We start from the raw sequence: 25,791 nt of genomic DNA, 5'->3' as shown, positions 1-25,791 counted from the left end.
TCTACCTGCCATTCAACTCTAAGCAATGAGACTCCCGCATTGTGAGAGAGAAGTAAAACCCGACGAAACAGAACAACACGAAGCCACTGCGAATTAATGGAAAAATGGAGTGCAAATGCGGCTATAGAATGCAATAAAAAACATCGGTGCTGCAGATTCCAGCAACACTTCTCAAAATGATCTCCAAAATGTTTCGTCTGAAACATAGACAAAGCAATAAAAAGAGGATATATGTTTATCATCTTAAGCATAACAAGGGGAGTTAAGAGCTTAAAATTAAAAAAAAAAGTACTTGGAATGAATAGTGCTACCCTTGTATCCTAAGTAGGCATAAAAATATTTTCATTTCCTTCTTGTTTTCCACACTGAGAACTTCCTTTGTTTCATGTTACCGTTTCCAACTTGAATGCACACACACGCACACACGCGTGGGCACACACACACACACACACATACACACACACTAAAGATACCTACTGCAATAGAAATAGTTTGCTTCATAACCTGGTTTGCTACATTTGCAAATGTAAACAGCTAGGCAGAGCCAGAACTGACTCTAATGCATGATGGAATATCTTTGTTGCATACGTACACTGTAGAAAATAATTATTCAATATGTCAGGCACCATTATTTGAAATGTAATACATTAATATTTACTAGAAAAATAAGTTTTTTTCCTATTTGTTCTCCCAACTTCTTTAATGAAATAAGTTAATCTGACAGTGCATCCAGTAGCTTGTAATATCTTCTACATCTCCGTGGCAAAAAAGAAACTACTGGTTGGGACGATATAATGCAAATTATTAAAGTCAGTCCTTGTACATACATCCTTGTAGCAAGCATTGAGGCTCGACTAACAGCACCTTAAACCAATTATTTAATGTTCAATTATTTAGCCCTATTTCCCTGAGCAGTTATGCTGAGGAGCTCTCCCTTCATGGATAGTTTGTTTCTTTTTTTAATTTTTTTTTTACAAAGCCTTAAGTATTAAAAGTACTATGAAGACATACTTCTAAGAATCCTATTTAATGCTACTTAACTAAACCTGTATAAATCTAATGAAGGGATTGATTGGTACATACACCAACTGTCAGTCTGTGGTAACGTAACCTTGCATGCTGCCTGACTACAAAGTTTGGAAATTATATTTAACCAAAAGAAAATAAATAAATACAGCAGGTTACCTTGTAGAGAAATACCATGTGTTCTGAACAAATTCAACCCATGGTCTGACATTTCTATTCATCTAGTCTTTCGAAGTGAGAGGGATTCCTTTAGTTACAATGTGCCAAGTGAGATTAGTGACCAACAGGAGGCTTAAAAAAAATCCAAAGCAGTTCATCATAAACAAGAAAGAAATACGTGGCTAAAATAAAATTACTACATAAGCATTGAGGACATTGTTTTTAAGAATGGATATATTTGGACAAAATGAGTCTAAACTGCAAACAAAATGACTACCAAGTACTGGAACATCTAAAGGACAAAAAAATATCAAAGAGGGGTGTGTATGTGTATGTACAGGCAGGGCTGGCCAAAAAAACATTGTGCCACCAACTGTCACGATTCGTACTGCTCTCTCAACAAGCCTAACCACAGTTCACATTTCGAGGTGTAAATCTGAAACATGGCCAATGAGAGGAGACTAATTTGAGAGGATACTATTTTCTTTCCATTGCCCTGGAGATGCATTTTTCTCCTCATCTGTCTGGGATTTCATGATGTCTTTAAATTTAGGCAGCCTTTTTACAGACTTTTGAATGAATGGGCCAGTAGCCAGCCTAATACTGCTTTCATACGATAGTATGTAAATGCTTTAAAATTCTAAAGAATATTTGTATCTTTACCAACAAATTAGATATAATTTGATGGGCTTTCGTAAAGAGATTCCCCAGTATACGTTAGGCAAGATATTTTTGACTTACTAGCTTTTTTTTTCTTTTTAAAAATTATGTTTATCATTTTCCAATCTTTCTCACTGACCATATGTTTCATTTTAAAATCTTGGTAACCTACTCATCAAAAGAAAGAAATATTAAAAAAAGAGGGAATTTCATGTTGGATAAGGCAGGCTCTATGAAGTGTTTTTAATAGGTCTTCATAAGACATTACAAGCTATTGAATTCCCATCAAGAAAACCTATTTCTATTTAATTGTGCTAAGTGCTAAGGTTTTACTCTTTAGGTTTTCCATTTTTTTCCGCTTGTGCATTGTTCCTATGCAGGCCTCTCTGGATATGTGTTGTGAAGTCATATTTGTCCGTGCAAAGATGCTGGCATATGCTGCACTGGAAAGGTCCACTGTCACCATGGCAACTCATATGCAAAGCGTACATCACTTCATCCAGAAAGACAATGCCACAGTGCACACATTTTGTCGAAAGTTCATCTTGAGTGCTTTTGTCAACTTTCTCTGTTTTAACTACATTCAAGGGACCTTCACTTTTTACATTTGGTGGCGCCTTTGTTTTCTCCTTGGAGGCACCATTTGCAGTTGGCCCAGGTCTGGAATGCTTGATCGCCAAATCAAGAGGAATGTCATTGTCTGATCCAACAGCTGAAAAATGAGGAGGCAGATTGAAAGTGGGATAAGGCACATAGTTTTGGCAAGGATTTGGTAAGCCAGGCACGTGACTCAAGTAGTGTGGATTCCCAGGAACGGAGAGCTTATATTTACTCCAGAACCGCAGCCAATCAGCTTCACTCTGGAAGTCATTATGTACAAAAGGAAGTCCAAAAAGTGGGTACTGGTACTTTTCAATAGGGCTGCCTGGCGGAGAATAGTTGGGGTGTTTCGCGGGTCTCATGTATTTCTCTATGGGACTGCCTCTCTCAGAACTTCCTTTCCCTTCAGACACAGACGAACTGTTTCCTGGATCTCCAGTACTTTCCTGAGGACTCTTGATCTGAATGTGCAAAGGCTGCATCCTTTTGTGAATATCCAGGGTTTGGCTGACCAGGACTGGCTGCTGAGCAGAATGGCTTTTAGTCAATGAACCCTGGGCTTCGTATTTGCTTAGACTTGGAAGTGGAATCTCTCTCTGGTGGCTTTCGTTTAAGTGATCTTCAGACCTCCTCTCTAAGGGGCTTCCATTGACCTGCTCCTCCCCACTTCCCCTCTGCTGCTTGTTGAGCTGCTCAGCCTGCAGGGCCTCTGGGTTAAGGCGCTTTCTCGTCCGTCTTCTAATGATCTGCTCGCCGTTGTTCTGTTTAATGATGTTGAGAGGCCTGGGCGTCTGTAGGGAGTACACACAATACATAAAAGAGAAACATTGAAAAATACATTCGGTGCATTTAAAATTCTTCCCAAGTATAAAGCACGCTTAAGTTCAAAGCTTTTATGCTATGGGTTCACTCATTCTCTTCTTTTTACTCCAAACAGGATCAGAGGAAGTCACCAAAATGTACTTGTTTTAACCTCACTAAATAATGTCCATCTTTGAAGGAGCAGAGTAGGGAACAGAAAACACAAATTGCGAGGATGTAGCTTTTTTAGATTCAGCAGATTTGAGGGCTTTCGCCACTGATGAAAAAAATTGTGAGGAAAAAGAAATCGCTTGAAGCAATGATTTTTTTTAAAAAAAAACATAACAAGCTCCTGAGTGACATACAAATATTTCAAAAAAAGCAATTTGGGAAGCATGTATGAGAAGTAATAAAAAACAAAACAAGAAAAAGGTGCATTGCTATACACTAGATACTAAACCATGCTTCTTCCCTGGCTCAGTTCTTATATTGAAGATCCAATATGATCATCTCTACAATTGTCTCTTTAAGGGGAAATTAAAATTTAAAAATGTCAAAAAGGTGTAGACTTAGTCCAACAAGACTCTAAAATATAAGAAGAGGTGAGCTCTCCTCAGAACATGGAGACGCAGCAAAGAAGGTCACTAAGTAGGAAACAGCCCCCACCAGACTCTAAATCAAGCCGGCAGGTCCAGCCTCCACAACTGTAAGAAAAATCAGTTTCTGCTGCTTTCAGCTACTCAGTCCGCCTCTGGTAGAGGGCCATGATGTTTTAAGTGGACTAATACATCTTTTAAAGAATTGCAAAAGTAGATATATGAATAAAAGAATTGCAAAAGTAGATATATGAATATCAGAGCATACATAATCAAAGACAGACTGTTATCAGAACTATAAAGAAAAAGTCAAGCAATCACCAAATGGGATATTTGGCCTTAATTATATGCTTCTGTTTGGATGATCCTCTATCTATTCATTATGAGTTCACAGGTGAAGCATTAGCTGTGAGTTGAAAATCTACATTCCTTTGCAGCTTTGGTACAAATATCTGATCTGTCGTTTTATAATTCTCAAAATGAATGTCGACTTCCGCTCGGCTCACATCCTTTATTCAGCGTAGGCATTGCATGGTTGGTGCTCATGCACATGTTCAACAGGTGTTTATATTATGCGAATACAATTTGCAGATAAGGCTATAATAAAAATTAAAGGGCTCTAATTCTGAAATGAGGAAGGATAATAGTTCAATGTATATTCATAGACTAAGTCCTAGGAGAATGTTCAAATGTTCTGATTTTTCCCAAAATATAACTGATAATTTCTACATATATAAATATATAACTTGTGACTCATTCCTAAAATATACAAACTTCAATACAAAAGGGAATGTTTTCGATATTAAGATGTTACAAATAAGAAACATTGAGAGACTATTTCTGCTGTTACTTGATAGATTGAAGGAAAGAAAAACAACATACTTGTTACTGTGACTCAATTTTTAGTTTTCGAACAAAAGTTCTATCTGAGCTGGATGTGCCACAAACATTTACGTTGTAGAGGAAGTCCACGTTTATAAGGACATCAGTTTGTACCATAAGAATACACAGTATTTAGTCTATATACTACAAAGACGCTTGGAATTGAATCAATTCTTAAAATTTTATAATTGTTCTCGATTTTTTTTTGTGTTAAAATACTTTTCTTTCTCTTTTCATTTATGGTGAATTGGGGAGAAAACCCTCAAAGCTGAGACCATCTTGCCTCTGGAGAGCTGAATATTAAAATGAGTTTTAGAAAAATTTGGTTTATTTCACAGTGGTTAAATTATCATAATTTGGCTGAGCAGCAATTTAATTAATTCTTGGCCTGTTGATTGGCCAAAGTTCAATTAAAACCATTAATGTCAACGCTCATTAAACAGAGGCTTGTTGCTGTGCTTAAACGTCGAGGGTGAAAACACCATGGAAAGGGTAGTGCGGGTCTTTCTACCAGCCCCATGCTAATGACGAGGGACCTCACAGTGTCCGCAATTAGCACCATCGCTGGCAGTGGGCATGTCTTTAAAAAGTGTTTTCGGTGTCCACTTGGGAAAACGTTTTGTCTCAAATTGTATTCCCTGCAGCTCACATCTTTTCACCGGCCTGTACTAAGGGCCCTGGTAAAGCGCCAAGTAAATCGCACACAGGCACAGGGAAAAGTATTTCTACTTCCTAAGTGGGACATGGCTGCTTTAAAGTCAGGCCTTGTCAGCAAACGGACTCTCTAAACTTCGGGAACTTAAGAATTCCTGCTTAGATGGAGAACTCTGTCAGCTTACATTCTATTACAGAGTAAAAAGGTAAAAGTCTGAATAAAATTAATTCAAATAACACCCAGGAGCCAAAGCTGGCTGAAGACTCTAGACACAGAGCGTCCCTTCTGCTCTGCTGCGGGGCCTGTCACTCAGGACCTCATCACACACCTCAGCCTAGCACCCCCTGAATACATGTGGCATGTCCTGTGCCAGGGCTTGGTCAGCCCCCCGCCCCCCAACAGCCAAAATGGCTCTTGGAGAAGGTCAACTGGAAAGTGACTCTCCAGAATGCTTCTACTTCTCTCTTTAACATCTGTTTGTAACTTTTGAGGTTTCTCTTCCTACCTCAATTAATTCCAGCCAATTTGGTTAACCATTAATTAGTTCAACTGTCTGTTTCGTGAATTGCCCAGGACACTTTTTCCTCTTCTAAATCAAAGATTAATAAGCATTAACAATTCTTTCAAATGTATCTCCCCAAAGCATCTAAGCCCCTTTTATAATAAATCATATAGACACCCAAAATGACTAGACTACACAACCCTGCAAAGATAGCACAAACCACTGAAGAGGACAGATCAACCACGGGCAAGGCCTGTTCACTGGTGTAAGCATCTCTTGAAGGGCTGGGCATGTTCTTACCGAGTGAAGTTTCTGGTAGAGACCACATGCATTGCACACATATCCGCCATTTGCATTCTTTCGCCATAGAGAGGTCTTTGTGGTCAGGCAATTGGCACAAAAAACACCAGAGCCTCTTCGCCTCTGAAACAGGAGGGGGGGAAAAATCCAAGGTCAGAGGTGAGTCACATGATCTGGGGAGTTAGACCAAATCAACCCAGGAGTTTTGTCTTTAGACTAGCAACAATGACAGTCTAAAACCACACTGCCCATAATGAGGTCAGGTTCAATTGTGTTTAATAGGCACCCCTGATTTTCATTATAATTAACCCTACAGTGATGGATGAGGTGTGTGGAACACCAAAGGCTTTTCACAGAAACAGCTTTAACTTTTTGAACTTTGGGTTGCATGCCTTTAATGATGGCTCCTAAATGCTCAACCCTAAAACATACCTTTTAAAAGTGTCAAAACAAAAGCAAAAGAGACAGCACACAGCAAGATGCTTAAAATCATTTGGAATATCCTACCTGAACCTTCAAATGCTGGTTAAAACAATTCATCATGGAAGCCATTTTACACGAAGCCAGATTTCGTGCCTTTTTGCATGACATTCATACAACAAAAGTCCTAAGACAGCTCATTCTGGTGTGTCCCTGGCAGTTTTGAAATCAGAAAGAGAACCCCTTCTATTCTCCAAACCTGAGAGGCGCTTTAGATACCGCTGCCTAGAAGTACAGGATTGCCAAGGCATACCCTTAGGAGGTGTCTAATAAAGTTCCACAACACAGTCCTGTCCCTGGTTCTTTCTTTAATCTGACCTTAAAGTTTGAAACCCAGAGGCTTTGTTGAATACAGTGTTGATTTTAGAGGTCTGAATTGCGCAATCACCAAATTCAAAGATTAACTCAGAATATTTAAAAGTTGCTAATTAGTACTGTTGGTTGCTTTGCTGCGACCAAGCAGTGGTTCTGCTGAACTTCTCATTTCAACAAAAGTCAGGCTGTGTGTAGGCATAAATAGGAACAGATAGGAAATGGAATACTCTTGCAAAAAATAAAAAAGGGCTCACATCGTGGCTCAGTTCTCCCTTTTGCTAGGAAGCAAAGCTTTTAATGATAAAATAGGCATGCGAGATACGGAGTGGAAAAAGTCTAACTACAGCCTAATTTTATTATAAATTAAATATTACAAACATCATAAGTCAAAATTTCAGGGATTCATAAAATTTCGGCAATTTATTTAACTAGAGTCTATACTGTAGAGGAGTGGTGTGCCTGCCAAAAAAATACAATGCTTATAATTGTACTCTGAGACATTTCAAATGGAAAGCTTTCTGTAGACATAATTTTGGCTTCGAGACTGGAACACTTTCTTGGCATTGAAAGGGCATTTGATTCATCGGGTGTTTCCCAATCTATCACTAAAAAGACCTGGTGAGCAGCCAGCTCCCTATAGGGTAATTTTTCCATCCAGATGCAAGTGCTATCAGAGGCCCTCGTCAGCTAAACTAATTATGATCTTGCAATGGCTGATGCCTGCTCACTCTAACATTCGACATCCTCCATTAATCATCAATACAAGGAAAATGAATGAAACTTAAAGAAATGAGGGCTGCTAAGCTGCACAGCTATAAAAATCCAAAATGAGAGCAATAACTTAACAAGATTGGGGGAATGTTTTGAGTGAGCACAAAAGTCAGGCTAACAATTGCCCTTTTAAACCAAGGACACGATTTCATTAGCGGAGCAGTTTGTGCCACTTTAGGTGATGTAATAAAAGCTAGATTTTCCCAAAGATAATCTCCAGTTCCCCTTTCCTGCCTTCCCCAAACCACGCACAGAGCCAGGAAGGCATTGTGAGTTTCCAAAGCCCCACAACAGCAAGCAACATCAAAGGCTGGAATCAGGAGGTCTGTGTGTCCCGACTGGGGTCTGTTGCTGAAGCAGAGAACCTGCTGCCTCCCAAGAACCAACAAGCAATTCTCAAGCTGCCCTCCTCAAACAATCCCAACACTATTCATCCGAAGTAAGCTAACGAGGTTGGTTAGATATACGCTGGTAACATTTCAGTTTCGTCTTGCCATACGGTCATTTTCCCCAGATCTAAGTAACTTGATGGTAAAACAACAACCCCAACTTGAGTCACATAATCTGTGTGAATGTTCGTATGGAAATCAACCCACAGATATGGCCGAGGCCTCTCCGTTTTGAATGTGAAATGATTCACTACAGCTTGCTTTCCTTTTCTTATGTCCTGAGTGCCTGACACGGCATGCTAAAGTGGGCGTAATTCTGATTTCAGTGAACATTTCAATCCTTGCACAATTTGATGCCAAATTCTCTTGCCCTTTATTGGGAGGGGGGAATCCTGGAATTACGCCATTGGTTTCCATAGGTATACCTTTATTTAGCCATTACACACAGTTCAATAAAGGCTTTAGGATAAACCATCTCTCATTTTAAATATATCAGGTCTACTTCAAATTCTCAAACTCAAAATCGAGACGCTGTGGAGGTGCCAAGTCAGACTGAGAGCGAGGCAATAATATTTAAACCTGTTTTTGTCATTTACCAAGAGCTTCTCTGGGAAATGCTACATAAACTCCCAGTGTTGAAACTTTCCCTTGCTTTACAGTGTAAGTTGTATGCCGATGAAAGAATCAGTGTGTTTATAGTATAAAACAGATGCTATTCAAACATGGCAGTGATGAAATAATATGACCAGCCAATGCTCGGTGAGGCTAGATACTGGTCAAAGGAATTTGATTGTGGCTATGTGTTTATGAGAAAAATCTGTAGTTTTGTTTTCATTACCTTAAAAGTCACGATGGAGCATACAAGACATGCTGGCCATATCCAGTTATGTGTCAAATTTTACTTCTCTTCACTTGTCCATATCTAGTCAATTGTGAGAACGGAAAGCTGAGTCAGAGTGGAAAATCTAGGTGTTCACACCTCCAATTCAATAGGAGCCTGCTTGTGTTTGGGTGGAGAGTGGGAGGGAGGTGAGAAATATTTCATACATCAAATGGTAACTCTCATCTCCACAAACTTAGCCCTTTGGAAACTCTTGCAGAACCCTATCTTGGGGGCACTGAAACTTCTTAAAGCGGCAGAGAAGGTAGAAAAGGTTGCAAGTTTAGTAACCACAAACCCTCCTCTTTCAAAGGCACCACACTGATGAGAAGAAGCATGACTGGACCCAGGAAGGTATTTCCTTGAGGTGTGCATCCCCTGGCTTCATTCTGGGGCCGAAAGCAGCCTGCTACAGAAGAAGGGTAGGTGAAACCTCTCTGCCTCACTTTGAAAACAAGCTTTGCCCTACCCAAGGAAAATCTCCATGAATTGATTCCACGTCTACCCCGCATGCCTAGAATTTAGATAGTTTATGTTTTCTTCTTTTACAGTGAGCTTCTTAAGAAGAGAAATCATGTCTTCCAACAGTCATTGAATATTTTAAATGTTAGACACCACGGATAGTGCTGGAAATATTATTGCTTGGTATTATTTTCACCATTAATATTTACATTGATTTTTTTTCCAAAAAAATAAATGTCTTCTTCACAATTTATGTGAAAGAAACAATCAATTATGTTCTGAAAAATAAAATCAAGAAAATAATATGCTATCTAGTCTTGTTTTCCACACTTATCTCTGGGTAGTAGTGATGCCAGTTTATGGTCGATGCTGGAGTTCCTAGGTCAGGCAAGGCCAAAGCCCAAACTCTCCATTATTATACATAGCCATACATTACTTATGGTTCTACACGTCCATGTGTGGTTTAAATCACAAGTTTCACCATTTCCTACAAGCTATTCTTAAGCGATAGTAATAACACGTACTGCTTTGACCCTGTGCTGGAGAGTGGAGAATTACAGGTCTGGAGTAAGGGCAGTGCTGCGGAGGAAATGATAGGCATAGTAGCTGGTGGATTACACGACCTGCCCTTCCAGAGGGATGTGTTTAGTACTAATCTCTTCTCTCGGAATGAAGGAAAGCTAACAACTTAAAGACACACACAGGAGAGGTAGTCTCAGTCCAAGTGTATCTTCTGCCTCTGCTGAGTTTCCAGGATGCTACCGAGATGCGAGCTTGTCCTCCAATCACAAACCTACAGAGAGTCAACTCAGCTATCAACTTCTACAGAAGAACCCAGCATACATAGTCAACAACTCAAGGAAGGGACACATATTTCGTCTTTAAGTTCACACCAAACCACTGTAGGAGTGTCATTACAGTAAGTGGTTTGCAAAATATGTGACCGAGCTTTGCCTGTACAGGGCCTGGCTTCCTCAGTAAGTGGTGGATCTTTCTGTGCTAAGATTTGGCACACGTGTGGGTTAATCCAGATATGACACAAGGGAAAAAAATTACCTAAATTGTTTCAGCTGCTTTTATTGCTTACTTTATTACTTGAGAATCACCCAGTAACAAAAATTTTAGGGTTTTCATGTTTCATTATTAAGATGATCTGAATTTACCTGATTAATAAATGGAAAATTTGATTGAATTATTTATTCAAGTGGCTTAGCGTTCAGAGACACGACTTCATCTCTAAGATATTAGAGGTCTCCACTGGCAAAGACATTTCTGCAAGAATGATATTTTATAATAGTTTTCTATGAATAAGAACCATTCTGGGACCATGTAATTATATAACAGGCCTTGATAGGGAGAGTATTTACTCACATTTTTTATGGTTTTATATCTTAGCCATTTTAAATCGAATCAATCTGAAATTTGATATACATGCTGTGAGTCTGGATGTGCCTCAAATATTTTTTAACTCTTTAAATATTTTCTGTGTTTATTTGATTATATCAAAAATTCTTTGCAAATTTCATTTTAAGGAAATACACAGATGGCTACGATAGAACCTTCTGGTTCAATTTTGCAGTAATAAAATTTTAGTGGTAAGTTTAATTCAATTCACTTCTGGGAATAATTATTGAGTGTCCAGCTTGTGCCTGGCACGGTGCTACAAGCAGGGGGCTAAGCAATACACAGTTTCCCATGACCTGGAATCTTGCAGATTTTCCAGTGGACACACAGCTGACATGCCGAGCCCATTCATGTGTACTGAGTACAAATTAAATTGAAAAGTTTTCAAAGGATTTCCCATAAGCACAACTATTTCAGGGTATAAAAATGTTCTAATCAATAGAAGATTGTCTATTGGTTCACCTTTGTAAAAATATGTGATAGTCTAAGATTTCAGAAACAAGTCAATATTTTTTTTATTGCCCATTAGTAAGAATATCCTAGTTTTATCTGCCAATGGATTGGACTAGCTACAACTTAATAATGTGCGCCTAACAAAGCCATATTATATAGATTTAACAATTATTGAACACATTCTGAATATTATTCTTAGGCCTGATTACTTTCATTTACCACAACAAGACACAGAATGCTATACTTGGATTCATCTTCTCTAAAAATAGAAGTATCTTATTGTACAAGATCAAATAGAACACCAGAATAAAGACTGATAAGAACGGTGGATGACTTGCAGTGATCAGCTTTAGAGTAACAACCAGAATTATTCCAGAAGAGCAGGCTAGCCAATAATTTAATGAGAATAGGGCGAAAATTCTGCCAAGAGAAAGCAACAGTCACCGATATTCTGGACGACTTTTGTTCCAAATAAAATTATGAAGAATCAATTGGAATGGGCTGTCCAACATGACTACGCCTGTTTTCAAACAGCCTTTGCTGTCTTCAGATTTCTCACCAGAAAACCAAAGAGACTCTACAAAGTTCAGCTAAGCACCCCCTCTACCATCACCTATTTCAGAGCTTGGAAAGAAAAAACCCGTCTAACCCGCTTCTTCAAGTGACAAACAGCGTATCAGGGATGATAGCAGACACGCGTAGAAACTGAAGAGATATACCAGGAACAGAACCCCTGTTCTGGAACTCGAGGAAATTCACATTCTGCTCATCACACACTGTACATAAGATGTTTTCCCATGACGCCCAACTGCAGTGATCCAGCGATTGTGAAAGCGCCAAAACATTAGCTCCAATATGAAATAGGTGACCCCAGCAGCAACACAGCAGAAAATCAGGATTTTCTAACATGCCTCCCACTAACTACCCAGACAGCCTTCCACCAAGAATATTTGAGAAGTTCATTGCATAGAGTCAAGAACTATTTCACAGATCTGAAGGTGACATCACCTTTCCCTGACATACCTTCCTTTTGGCAAATGAGCTAGCCAGCTATTCACAATACTTAGGAATTCTGCCACAGAATCGGAGCCGGGAAAGGCCAGCTCTTTAGACTTCTGGCCCATGCAGCTTCTGTAATAACACTCTGCTGCCACAGCAAGTATGCATTTGGACAGCTAAAAATATGGTTGAAAATTTATGTCTGCACTGTCGTCTTTCATTGCATGTGAAAGTCATTATTGTCAAAAGACCTACTGAAGTTTTTCTATGCTGACATTTCTGCAACCACAAAACTGTTTTCACCTTTCCTTCAGCTCCACTCGCTGGACAGTTGTTTTCCAGGGGCCTTTTCTCCCGTGTCAATGACAGAATCTGACACTGGAAGAAAAATATATATAAAATAAAAGGCTTTGGCGAAAAATTTAGCACCTTCTAATAAAATGACTGCCTGAGAAAATATGGATTGATTTGGATAACTTATTGTATATTTTATTTATGCAATATAGTTTATAAGCACATTCATCATAAGAATGATTTGCAATATAAAATATCAGTGACAGAGCACTACTCCAGATTCAGTTTATAATACAAAGATTTCATCTTCCCCAAATTTATATGGGGATACAAACCACAGCTTGGATCTGCCCAAACACTGATGGCTGCGATTTGAAAAGAAACAAAAGCTTCAATAATTTTTCTTACATTAGTTATCCAGATGATGATAATAACTAGCCCATGAAGAGCTACTGTCCTCAAGACAGTTATTTATGCATGTATGGTGCTTAAATGGCTTCTAACATTATTGGAAATTATACATTCTTAAAAATGTTATATTTTTCACAGGAAGTAATAGGCATGCAAAAGACTTTACAAGTAACTTCAGCATGTTCAAAAGGCTGCTCCTTACAATATGAATCCCCTGAGTATGAAGAATTAAAAGTATCCTAGATTCAAGGGATAATAATTATCATATATGTTATTTCAATTTAGGTTTGATGTGAATAATTATGCATTATTTCTTTTTTGATGAGGCAAAAAACTTACAGTAGTTCTTCACCTTGTATACGATCAAAAAGAATAATGGTTTCACAGCAGTGTTTGCCATACAAATGTGAAAAGCTGAGTTCAGAGTCGAATCAGCCTTTTAAAAAGCCAGATGCAGGAGTGAACATCCAGAGTCCCAACACTGTTCAATCAAGGGAAGTTGGACCCTTGGAGTTCCCTAGCTGATCAGTTTACAAGAATTGGTAAGGCCCAGATTCAATGAAAGAACCTGTCTCCAAAACCAACTTGGACAACCACTAAGTAACATACTCACTGTTGACTCCTGGCTTCAAAATCATGTGCATATACCCCTGAGTGAACATGTTTAAATGTTCATTGTGAACCTACACACCCACATACACCACACACACACACGCGCGCGCACGCATGCACACACGCACGCACGCACACACACACACACACAAACACACACACACACACACACACACACACACACACACACACACACACACACACAATTATACCAAATCATCCTGGTCTCAAAGTCTAGACAGAAAAGGACACAATCAGTTTCCACAGAATATTTTTAAATAATTATCTGATCCAGGCTATTTTGACTACTTTTAATCTCTTTCTTAGTATACACCACTGTGCACCTAATATGTGTAAGATAATATGCTACAGAATTCATCTCACCTGAACCTTCAATCTTATGAGGTACATATTATTACTAATCCATCCACTTTAAGGATGTAAAAGGCGGGGCTAAGCCATACTTTGGAAGTATTAATTAATATTCACGGAACAAAAGAAGAAAAAGCCTTAATTCAGAACCATAGCTCCTGATTGAGTTTTTGGTCTTACTACTATGGAAGAGACTTGAGGAAATCATATCAAAAGCATTTCACTATAGCAGGGCTTTGAAGAACTTTTACCTCATCTTTCCATTGCAGCTGAGAACTGATATAAGTTTGGGGTAACCAAAGAAATGACTCATATTTGATCAGATACTGCAACAAGGTTCTCTGGAGTTGACAGAAAAGAGGAACAGACTTCATGTAGGATACGGATGAGGACCTGGGTTGGATGCAACCATGATTTTTTGATCCTGATGTACCCCTCCTCCCCAGTAAAAATATCTGAACTGAGCTGCTGGCAAGAAAAGTAAGAGGCACAAGTGACAGACCCTTGTCATGCCTACCACCTGCAAAGAATACGGAAAACTAGGATCTCTGCTTTTCGACACGACTTGGGTAGAGAGGAGATAGAAAAGGTGATCCTGGTATTTTGACATGTTGGATAACCAAACACATCAGATACCAATTTATTAGCTTTCCTTTACACATTTGTATGTTTCCAGGCACAAACCTCTCACAGTATTTGACAACATTAGTATAAAAGACCATTGACTGTCCCAATTCAGAAGGACAGTTTATTATTTTTACCAAATTTCTCTATACAAGTAGTTAGAAAATATTAATTTTCATCACTTATTCCATTAGTGTCTACATGTTTATGATTTCTGTCTATCAATGGAGCATACATTTATAGATTTCTTAAATCAGATACTTTTCATATAATCGAAGAGGAAATATCCTCCACTATAAATACTTCTCAGTTTCTCCAGTCTAGAGGATATGATACAAAAATATATTTAAAAAAGTATTATTCCTCTTATCCCAAAGATGGTAACTATTGTTTTTATTCATTTAAGACACTATGAGAAACACCTTCAACACACAGAGACACACACAGACACTCACAAACATACACACACACCAAAACACACACGCACACACACAAAACCTCCCTGAGGGAATATAAGCATTAAGTATATAGGCGGTCAGAAATATTCACAGTGATATTTAAAAACTATATTTGTGTCCATGATGAAATTCTGGTATCAAATACACAATACAGTCTCTCAGACAGTTAGTTCAAAATGTGAGTTTTAAAAACACGAGTGTGTATATGTATGTGTGTGTACATATGTGTGTTATCTACAAGTAGGAAAATGATGCTGAATTTCACTCACATTTTGAATCTTTAAGTTATTTTAAAGTATTATCTCATTTTTATGCAGCCTTGTATTTCTTAAGGACACATACAATGGTAGTTATTAAAAGAAATGATTCAGATGGCTGATGTGGGCTCCTGGTATATGATGTCATCCTTCAGACAGAAGCCCTGTCTTTATTGGGAACTCAGTGATGACTGCAGGTAAACAGAACATCAGCAGAAAACTCGGTTATCAAAGCACTGTGCAGACAGGGACTTCGAAGCTGATTCGTAAAGGTTTAATAACACGACTTTTAAAAAGACTACTTGGAATTTCCTTAGCAATAACGACGTATTTTGTACTAACTGAAATCTTTCATGGGGAAAACCGCTTCTTCCATAACTGTCCCAGTAAATTACACACAGAAGTCCTGTACTAGACTACCCTTCCCCCATCAAATACCTCACGTACACTGCTTCCTTTTCAATTACCAACTTGTCTGCAGTCCCATCTGTAAAAACGAACACATACCTTATGCTGTCTCTTTCTGGTTTTGCACATCCATTAGTGCGGCTGGCTGCAGCTGCGCAAGAAGAAAGCAGTGATTGTCTTCGCTTTGATAAGTGTGTGTGTGCGTGTATGCGTGTATGTGTGTGTGTGTGTGTGTGTGTGGTGTACCACACACATATATTTATGTTTCACTCATAGCTTCACTTGCATCTGGCCCTCTTTGTGAGCTTAACTTTGTTAATCACACAGTATCACCGACCACAGCAAAAACTACTTCATTGCACCAAGGACTCTCAAGATGGCCACTCAGTCATCGGTACCAAGAAGAACAGTTCAAATCCTCTCCAACGTTGACATTCTCTATATGGAGCATAATATTTGTAACCAAATCCAAGACCAGCAGTACAAATGCAGACACACAATCCCAGCTGAGTGATGTCTATTTCATAAAAAGGGCTCTGAAAATAGAATACAGTAACTTTTTGAAAACTTTATTTCTACCCGTCATGCTTCTATATTTTTCTGGAAGGATCAGTTTTCCTTGTATAGACACCACTAAACTGCCCATAGTATCTGCAGAAGACATAAATAAGGTGTAACTAGGAATTACCGACCATTTCTCCAAGTAATCACCCCACTAGACACATGTTTGCCCCCTGTGAAGAAAAAGTGAACTTCAGAAAGAATAGAAACATATAAATCAAAATTATTTGTCATATGAGATTCTTCTCTTGGTTAGTGATTTTGAAATGCCAGAAGACCGACTCTAGCCAGTTTTTTTTTTATTAAATTTTTATTAAATTGCTTTAAATCACAAAACAACTTTACATTCTGGGCATTTCAAGAAAGAGACAGAGTACAGGGGCCTAATTTGCATCTGAAAGTTGCACTTAGGGGTCTGGGGGAGTCTGAGCAATGGACCAACTTTAACATTCATATCAGTGTAGCTTTGCGTCCAATAGACACATTTCACTACTGACAACTTAGTTGAACAGAGCTTATCAGAACAGCCACTGCTGACTTTCAGTTATCCCTTTAAAACATGTCTGTGCCCATGTACCCAAGGAAAAATGGTGTGAGTGGAAGAATCATATTTCAAGTGTGGCTTTTTCATGAAACACAAATTGCCTCATTTATGTTGAAGGCCAAAGTCAGATCTACAATCAGTTTCACTTTGCTGAAATTCAAAGCAAAAATTCCGTGTCTTACTCACAATCTACACTCTCTGGGATCAGAAGAGGTCTTATTGGCTCAAGTCTCTAGAGAATTTACAAAGTGAATGAAAATTTCACATGTTGACATGCGCGTTTAAACATGTGTGCACACTGCAAACATACATGTACATACGCTGCAATAAACAAAAGTATCCACTGAAACACTTTCAGAGTTATAGCTTGGAGTGAAATGACATGGCTTGATTTTATTCTCATTAAGACAACATCATATTTTATGTGGAAATGTCATACCACTGTGCATCTTAAGAGGTCTTATGGGCTTCCTAAAGAGGTAAAGATAAACATAACCACCCAAGAATATTTAATAACTCATGATATGACTTAAATTTGTATATAAAAGATATAAAAGAGCATGGTGGGGAACTTAAGAATGTGTACATTACACCAGATTAAGGATGATTTACTTTAGTAAGTGGGGAGCAAAGTATACAATGCTATTATGAACCCCTCGTTTTATCACCAATTCATTTTGCTTGTAGGTTACGGTGTACTCTCAACTCACACACAAAACCAAATATCATATATTTAGCCATGTATGGGAGACTGGTCCATGAGTACAATACTTAGTGCTGAACATTTATTTCTCCTTTCACATCAGAAGATGATGACTATTTTAAGAAAGATTTAAATTGTATTTGCATAGCTGATTAGTTTTTGACAAGAGGCTATAGATCAATAACTATGGCTACTTGTGGATTTGCATCTGCACATTTACAAAGAAAACAAATTCTCTTATATTTATTTTTATAATAAGAAAATCTGTGCGGATGGTGACCTAAGACTTCTTTGTAGAAGTCACTACTTTAAAAAGGTTTACCATTACTAATTTCATACATTAAAATATGAATACTCTTTTATCATGCCAATTTTATTTTTTCCTACAGGGTCTCTATTTCCCTTTCCTGCTTTTTTCACTGTATTTCAAAAGACCTTAAGGATTTCAATGCATAAATCCATTTTGGTGATAAATTCACTTTGATGAGACCAATGAGCCTATCAAGCATATATATTCCATTTCTGTTTGTCTGTTCAATATTAGACAGGATCTCCTTGCTGTCCTGGAACTCACTGTGTAGACTAACAAAACTAATTTTAAACTCACTGAAATCAACCTCTCCTTCCCAAGGGCTGATATTAAAGACATGCACCACCATGTCCAAAAAGATATACATTTTTATTAGAAAATTTGGAAATTTATCGAAGGAATCAATGCCTTCTGGAATTTTCTATAATATAAAGAGCTGCTTTATGGATCACTTCAATTTATGCCTGATATGTTACACATTATCAGTTACAAAAAGTTATTTTTCCTGTAATGAAGATAAAGACGGTATACACAGAAAATAACAATGAATATTTAACTCAACAAAAAACAAAAAGTTGGTTAGCTTATATTTGTATATATTCATACCTAGAAAAACTTGTAAAATAATTAATTTTAAGTGATAGCTACAAATTTACATTTCTTGTAATCTGACCAATATTCTCAATTAAATACACACACACATATATGCAAACACACAGTTAAATCCATATCCATATATACTTTTAAAATCTGGCTTGAAAGCCTTCTATTTTAATATGCCTAAAATATCTAAAAGTCAATGACCTTTCCTTTTAATATACACACAAAAATTTAAACTCTGTTTCTTTCCAAATGTAGATGATTTCTAAGAACATAAAATGCCTCTTAGGTGAAAAAGTGACGTGAGACTAAGTGGTTCATATTACACCACTAGACATGCCATAAGGAACTCATTTGCATATCATCAATAATATTTGTAACATGCTATGCTCCATACAGCTGTACACTTGCTGATTTTAAAATAGCTTAAGCCATCCTTTTATTCTACCTAATAATTAATATTTTTTTCAATTTGGAAATATATGAATATGCATATGAGACTTAAGTTTAATACACAGCCAAATTTAGTATACTCATGGATACTAATTTTGCAATGTAAAAGAAGAAATGACAATCTTCCTTTAAATTCACCTCAAAGAAGGAAGTAAAAATTAATCAACATAAACTGACCAGTAGTAGGTTAAAATCAAAAGTAAATCACATTTTTTTAAAAATGGGCGAAGCATTTTTTAAAGAAAAATAGTCAAAATTTTAAAGAGGAAAATAATTAACAGAGGTTTGGCTAGTTAGTCAACTTAACAGAGGGCTTTTATGTGCCTCATTTTACAAATTTCAGAAAATGAGCAAATTATCCCACTTATATCATTAACTTGACCCTTTCTAGGATCTGACCTCCTTAATAGATTTGTTTTATAAGGTATGGCATTGTGAGCAGCTGGGCTGGTCTGCCTTGAACTTGAGGGCTTTGTTTTGTTTTATTTATAGGGTGAAATAGTCAGGATTTACTACAGCAAGTATGTACTCTTTAGTAACAGTGGGGGAAGAGAGGGATCACATATGGAGGAAAAATGTGAGTTCCTATCTAAACATGTCATTTTAAAACACAAGGAAGACACTTGGGCAATTATGAACATTTGACTAGTTAAAGACATGATGTAGAATGGATTTGAAATTATCTCCACAAATTGTGTCTATTATTATAAAGAGCTTTGATTGCTGAAATGGAAAAGACACATCTGGAATATTCTGAGCTCCCAATCACTCAGTACAAGTAGGCATGGTTGTGTGCCCATCGTTCAATGTGCTATGTTCAATCAGTGAGTCCAAGATGTTGCGTTTCAAAACCCAACATAATCCAGGAGAAAGGTGGACAGTATCCTAATAATTCTCTAGGTTTGGTATGGCACAAAATGTGCAGCTGTGGTAGGAGCTTTTTTCATAAAAATAACAAATAAAAATAATATTTAATGTAGCATTTAAATAAGTAATTCAACTTAATCTGAATTTTGGTTTTACTCAGAATTCTTTTAATGTTACAAAGCACATTCTCAAGAAGGAAAATGTTTCGAATAGTTCTGACTTCTATCCCTATTCAATTCAGTATCCAAGTTTAATCTTGTTAGAGGTGGTTGTATTTAAGTGTAATTTTTCTACTTTGCCTTTACATAGCAACTTGACCTATAATTCAAAATAGCCCTCATCCAACTAATAAATTGTAGCAGAGAATAAAAAGGATATATGAAAGTTATTCTTTATTTCAATTACGCTTTTATTAAATTAATATCTTCTTATCTGTTTGGTGACGTTGATAGTTCCATCACTATGCAATATCCCATGATCACTGTGCTTTTCACAAGAGGTAGAAACATTTGAAGGAAAAAAGAAGTCAGACTACCCTGTTCCTAGATTCTTGAGGATAATTGTTACCTACATTTCTCTTTTAACCTTAAAAAAACAAGCAATGTCTGTTTTGCTCAGAGCAGCTGTTTAACGATCATGCTTCTAGAATTCTTTCACTTTGAATAGGGTTAGGGTTATTTTTAAATAATTATTGTCTGTCACCAAGACTGTCTTTGCTGCATATACAGCATGGCATGTATATGTCATACACAGAATGACAGTCTACAGAAGACCTTGTGTTCGGACTCATCTTCATGTGCATATAAACACACAGTTTACAAGGTATATCTACTGACTTATTTAGACTTCAGAAAAACACTAGGGGAAAATTTTATAGACAATGTAGAGTTTGAGTTATAATTATTAAAAGTCAGTTATATAGATTTGAAATTAATATTCCAAATAAATTCTTAAAATAATTTTCATTTAAAATTGACTTCTGGAAAAAAATCCATTTCTTTATTTTTCTATGCAAGCTAGCACGGTAATAAAATCTCTGACTATTAGCAGAGAGACTTTGCTTTTACAATCTGAAAAACATTTTCATAATAAAATATAATAAATATTTTTAATATTTGTTGAGAATTCCTTTTTCCATTGAATTGAAGTTCATAAAGTGAACTAAAATCAGTATCTTGGAAACACATCTTTGAGTTCAAAGTTTCAAGTTTTAGATGTGTTTGCTTTTCTAAAGTGTAATTTTTAACATGATGCTATTCATGCAATTTTGTCCTAGAACTACAATTAGAATGTACTTCAACCTCATCGTAAACACTGGTTTCCCTCACCTGCCTTCTCAGTTGATTTAGATTTTCCTTAGCAACCAATGCAGATCCCTCTCCACCCCTTTATTTCTTTGAATGTTTATTACCTGTTGAAATCTTCTTGGCTTGCAAAAGTAGCAGCCAGGACAGTTATAAACGTACAGCTTAAGTCTTGATATTTAAATCTGTAAGCAGGGGATTTTCTTACGCTTTTAGAAAAAGACAGGAAAAGGCATAGCTTTCTACCAAATCAAAATTTTTGAGTCATTATAACATACAGAGGAGACAAGATCTTTATTATTTCTTTATTATGAGTTACTAATATAGTATCTTTGAACACAATTATGAATTAAGTTCTGGTATTCAACCTTACAAAGCCTGGGCCCTGAGTTACAGTCCTGTAATCCTAGCTACTCAGGAAGCCAAGCCAGGAGGGTTGTACGTTCAAGGCCTGCTTCAACAATTTAGAAAGATCTTGTCTGCAAATAAAAACAAAGAAACTACATTGGGTGGGATATCACTTAGTGGTACAGACATAGCATGTGTGAAGCCCTAGAGTCAAACCCAGTACTCTAAGATAAACAAAGAAACAGGAATAAAACATTGAAAGTTGTAGTATCTCAAGGTCTTCCCTTTTAGACTTGTATTTTTACTTACAAATTTTCTCAAAGGTGAACACTTGAGAATACACACTATATTGATTCCATCTGTGATAGAACATCAATCTCTTGAGGAATCAATATCATTTCTAGAATGAAGCACTCAGAGTATGAAACTAGTGATTCAGAAGACAGAACACACTTTTCTTTGTGATTGTTATGACCTGCAGAGCTGTTCTCTGCCAAGGACTCAAAGCCACTGCTATAGATGGGGATTCAGATCAGTTTTAAAGGAAAGTAGATGGTGATTAACATAGAGACCCTAAACTAGACATTGTACAGCGTGAGAGAGTTTGGAGCATTCATTCCTAAATGGGATGTGTTCATCAAAACCCTTCCTGAAGCCTCAGCCTTCTATATAGAAGAAGGGGTGAGACCATGTTAAGAGACAGAGGTGGTGGATGACGCCACAGAAACAACATCTTACAGACACAACAGAGGCGATACAAATATGAACTCACAGAGATATGACAGGTTTAAACTAGACAAAATCCCAGCACGAGACAGGAAAGTGCACACAAAATCTCACACCTAACCAAAAAGCTCTTCGCAATTGGTACCTGATAGGAAATAAAATCCACTTAGTCCAATGGCGTGTCACTGGATACATAAGCCAAAAGCCAGTGTGGGGGGCCTATGTCTAAGAGTAGTTAGACAACCCGAAAGAGACTCCATGTTATTCTGCAAGCCTTTCTTTTGGTCTCAGCTTTGTTTGGTTTGGTTTTATCTTTGTTATTTATTGTTTGTTTGTTTTTAGAGAGAGAATGTGAGGTTGAGTAGGTAGGGTGGTAGGTAGAATCTGGGAGGAGTTGGGAAGGGAAAGAATATGATCATGTACACACACACACACAGCAAACAACAATCAAGAAATAGAACTACCCGGACAGTAGTATCCACGGATAGTATTAAAATATCAAAGCTCTAGGTCGACAGATAAACTGAGTGATGGTGGTTGCAGAATAGGAACAGCATTCTTGCTACATCAGTAAGGCCTTCCTTCTCTGGATGTAGTTAGCTTCCAGAGACTCCTCAGGAGGAAGTTTGGCTATGGGGAGGCATCTAAAATCCTTAGGAGACCCAGGAGGGTGATGCAAACAGGAGCTGTTCCCCCCGGGGCAGCATGGTATGCCCAGCAGGGTCGACACCACTTTCAGTCAAAATCAAGTGGGACTAAGAAAACACTGGTAGATTCTGAAGGGCTCAGTTACTGGTGCTGATCCTTATACTAAAGAGTTGCAACAATGTTCTTTCCAATGTCAGCAAAACCTGAATAAATTAGCAGCTTCATCAGGTGGTGGTTTTGAAAGTCTACCCTCTTTCTGTAAGTTCTTCTGTGTTTATTTATAAACGTCTTATTACTCTAAATTATCGCCTCATGTACAAAAAGTCCAGTACTTCTGAAGTGTTTATAATTTTGAGGGGAGGTAAGGTAAATAGACACGAAGCAATTAAAAGGAACGACGCAAGAGAGCAGACATGTCTCAAACCTAGTACTCTTTTTTTTTCTTTTCTTTTCTTTTCTTTTTTTTTTTTTAGGATTCTTATGTTTCTAAATGCTATAACTAACGAGAGAAGGAAGCACACAGGCTTACCGTGTGCTAAGAAGCCCATACGCGTAGGTGGGGGGGGGGGCTTTGAAGAAGCTATTAATCATCAATCACCTTTATATCCCTTACATTCTTTGAATTACTTATGGCAAAAATAGAACACAAACTGGGTCCACACGAAGGAAATCCTCTGACTCATGTAACTGAACATCTGGGCAAGACGCTGTGCGGAATCAGACATCGTGTAGCCAGGATTCCAGTGGTCTATCGTAAGATCAGTTTCCTTCCCTCTGGAATATGCTTCCTGTACACAGACAAGGTGGGAACTGAACCGCTAGTGCCTTTTATGATGTATGCACTGCTTATGGTAAAAATCCCCGGGGACCTGCTAAGTCCAATCTCTGATAGCCCAACTCAATATCCTCCAATAAGGCCTTGCTGGCCAAACTTAAACCTTATCTCCCTCTGGCCACGCAGATATAATGTATACACTCATTGTCCAGACTTTAACATACAGAACAAATTACCTGATGATCTTGTTAAAATAATGATTTTTATTTAGTAGGTCAGAGATGGGATATCATTTCTAATAGTTTTTATTTGCATTAAGCTATATGTCTTATATTTTGGCCCTGAAACAATGGCACAAATATCAGTTTTATCTGAAACATGCTTAATGAAAATAAGAAATATTTGGATTGTCTAGAAAAAATTAAAAACTATTATCAGAAGTAAAACATTAAAAATGAAATAAGGCCAATGTTTCCAATGTGTCAAATTTGAACTTTTATATATCTACATATGCATGTCTTTATATGTATGTGTGTGTGCATGCATATGACCTTTTACACTACGTTTCTTTAAAAAGAAGCCTCTTTTTAAGTAAAACATCTGATAACACCATGGAACACATCTGAACTCCCCATCCAAGCAAGTTGGTGTTCTCTTTAGTTTGAAGAATCCTTAAAAGAGGCCATCCTTATCGCCACTTCTCCTGTAACTGTTTGGACAAAGCTGCTCCACACCGCGTTCTCTTCCTACAAAAGCTGGAGGAGGAGGAAGTGGTATAATGTGCCCCATTCTGCTGAGGAATCTGTTCGGAAGAACTTGTGAAATAGGCCCTGGCACAATGAACAGGGCTGCTGCCCCTAAGACAGGTGCCATGGACAGCTCTTTGACGTTCAATCAGTGTCACTTCCTCAGTTCTCAGTGAACACACGGGGATGTTGGGAAGGTTCACAATAAAAGCTCTGTGGCCAGCTGACAGAACTCCCTTGAAAGTTGATCTAAACCCAAAGGCCAAGGGAGCTTTTCATTTGACACAATGCTGACATCAGATTTGTTATCTGAATGCATGTGTTTACTGTCCTTTGTTAAACATCAAAAGTATTTAATGGGCCAATAATTGTCTCTACTGGCAGATATGTTAGGACAGTAAAAATTCAACAAAAGCACTATCCTTATTTTCTACAAAGGCTGAATATCTAAATGAACAAAAGGAAGGTGACCTGCTTTTGTATGAGATACCTAAACAGGATAGGGGAAATGTAAGTAGCCTTCCTAGACCTGTGTCTGATCCTAGATCATATTTACACAGTAAATATTAGATTAACAACTATCAGTTTCAACCATGGCTCTCTCCACATCCCACAGAAGCCAGTATACTCTTTTGTTTGAATTCTGCACTGCAGTGCCTGTGTCTGCTTTGTTTGGTTACAGATCATAGTAAAAGAAAACACAAGAGTACTTTCTCTGTGGCTTCCATAACAAACATTCTTTGGGTTCCATTTTCTTCTATGGGTTACATGCATTCTATAATGTATTACACAAATTATAAGTAACATTTAAGCTTATTAAGATTAAGATACTAAAGTATAATAGTATATTTTCTTTTCTAAATCCAAGCAAGTGTTAGTCAGCATAGTAAGGCAAAAGATACCCAGGAGTTAAATAAATGGCCAGGAAACAGTGGAAGATTCACTTACAATGCAAAGAATATGGATCTGGTACAATACATGGTCCTATCCTATATATAGGATTATACAATGCCAGAGCAGGAACACATGAACCCCTTCTAAGAGGGGACAGTTATCCATATTTCATCCACTCTGTAATTCGTTCCTAACACCCTTGAGGATGTGTCACATCTAGCACCATGCTGGAGGGGCCACCTGGAGAGACTTAACATAGAGCCGTAAAGATTTCATGTGAGGTTCAGCTTCCCAGAGAATCCACATAAACACAGACTTCATTGGCTTATAAGTGCCCCAAGTTCTGTTCTAAATAAATGACGAAGAGCAAGTGGCAAGTTACTTAGAAGCATCACAACTGTGGTGCACACAGAATCCATCACTCCATCAGTTTCACAGTAAGAGTTCAAGAGCTTAGTTTCCTTCTCTTGTCTGTATGTGTTTCTATCTATTATAGAGGAACAGAGAATAAAAAAAAATACCTCCTCTCTTCTAGTTGTAAT

The 25,791-nt window shown here is 37.6% G+C and overlaps 1 protein-coding gene across 3 annotated transcripts in view; it reads right to left on the bottom strand.

Moving 5' to 3' along the window:
* Positions 1-235: 235 nt before the first annotated feature.
* Trps1 (transcriptional repressor GATA binding 1) overlaps positions 236-25,791 on the bottom strand; it is a 232,354-nt gene continuing 206,798 nt past the window's right edge. For all 3 annotated transcript variants that reach the window (XM_075961033.1, XM_075961034.1, XM_075961032.1), the window contains 2 exons: positions 6,182-6,304; positions 236-3,236 (listed from right to left, as the gene is read on the bottom strand). In XM_075961033.1, coding sequence (XP_075817148.1) covers positions 2,175-3,236; positions 6,182-6,304 — 1,185 coding nt within the window. In that variant the 3' untranslated portion in view covers positions 236-2,174. The remainder of the gene's footprint in view (positions 3,237-6,181; positions 6,305-25,791) is intronic.

Source organism: Microtus pennsylvanicus, chromosome 2 (assembly GCF_037038515.1).
Source record: "Microtus pennsylvanicus isolate mMicPen1 chromosome 2, mMicPen1.hap1, whole genome shotgun sequence".
In the NCBI taxonomy this organism is placed as follows: domain Eukaryota; kingdom Metazoa; phylum Chordata; class Mammalia; order Rodentia; family Cricetidae; genus Microtus; species Microtus pennsylvanicus.
This window is presented reverse-complemented; position numbering and strand designations above follow the sequence as displayed.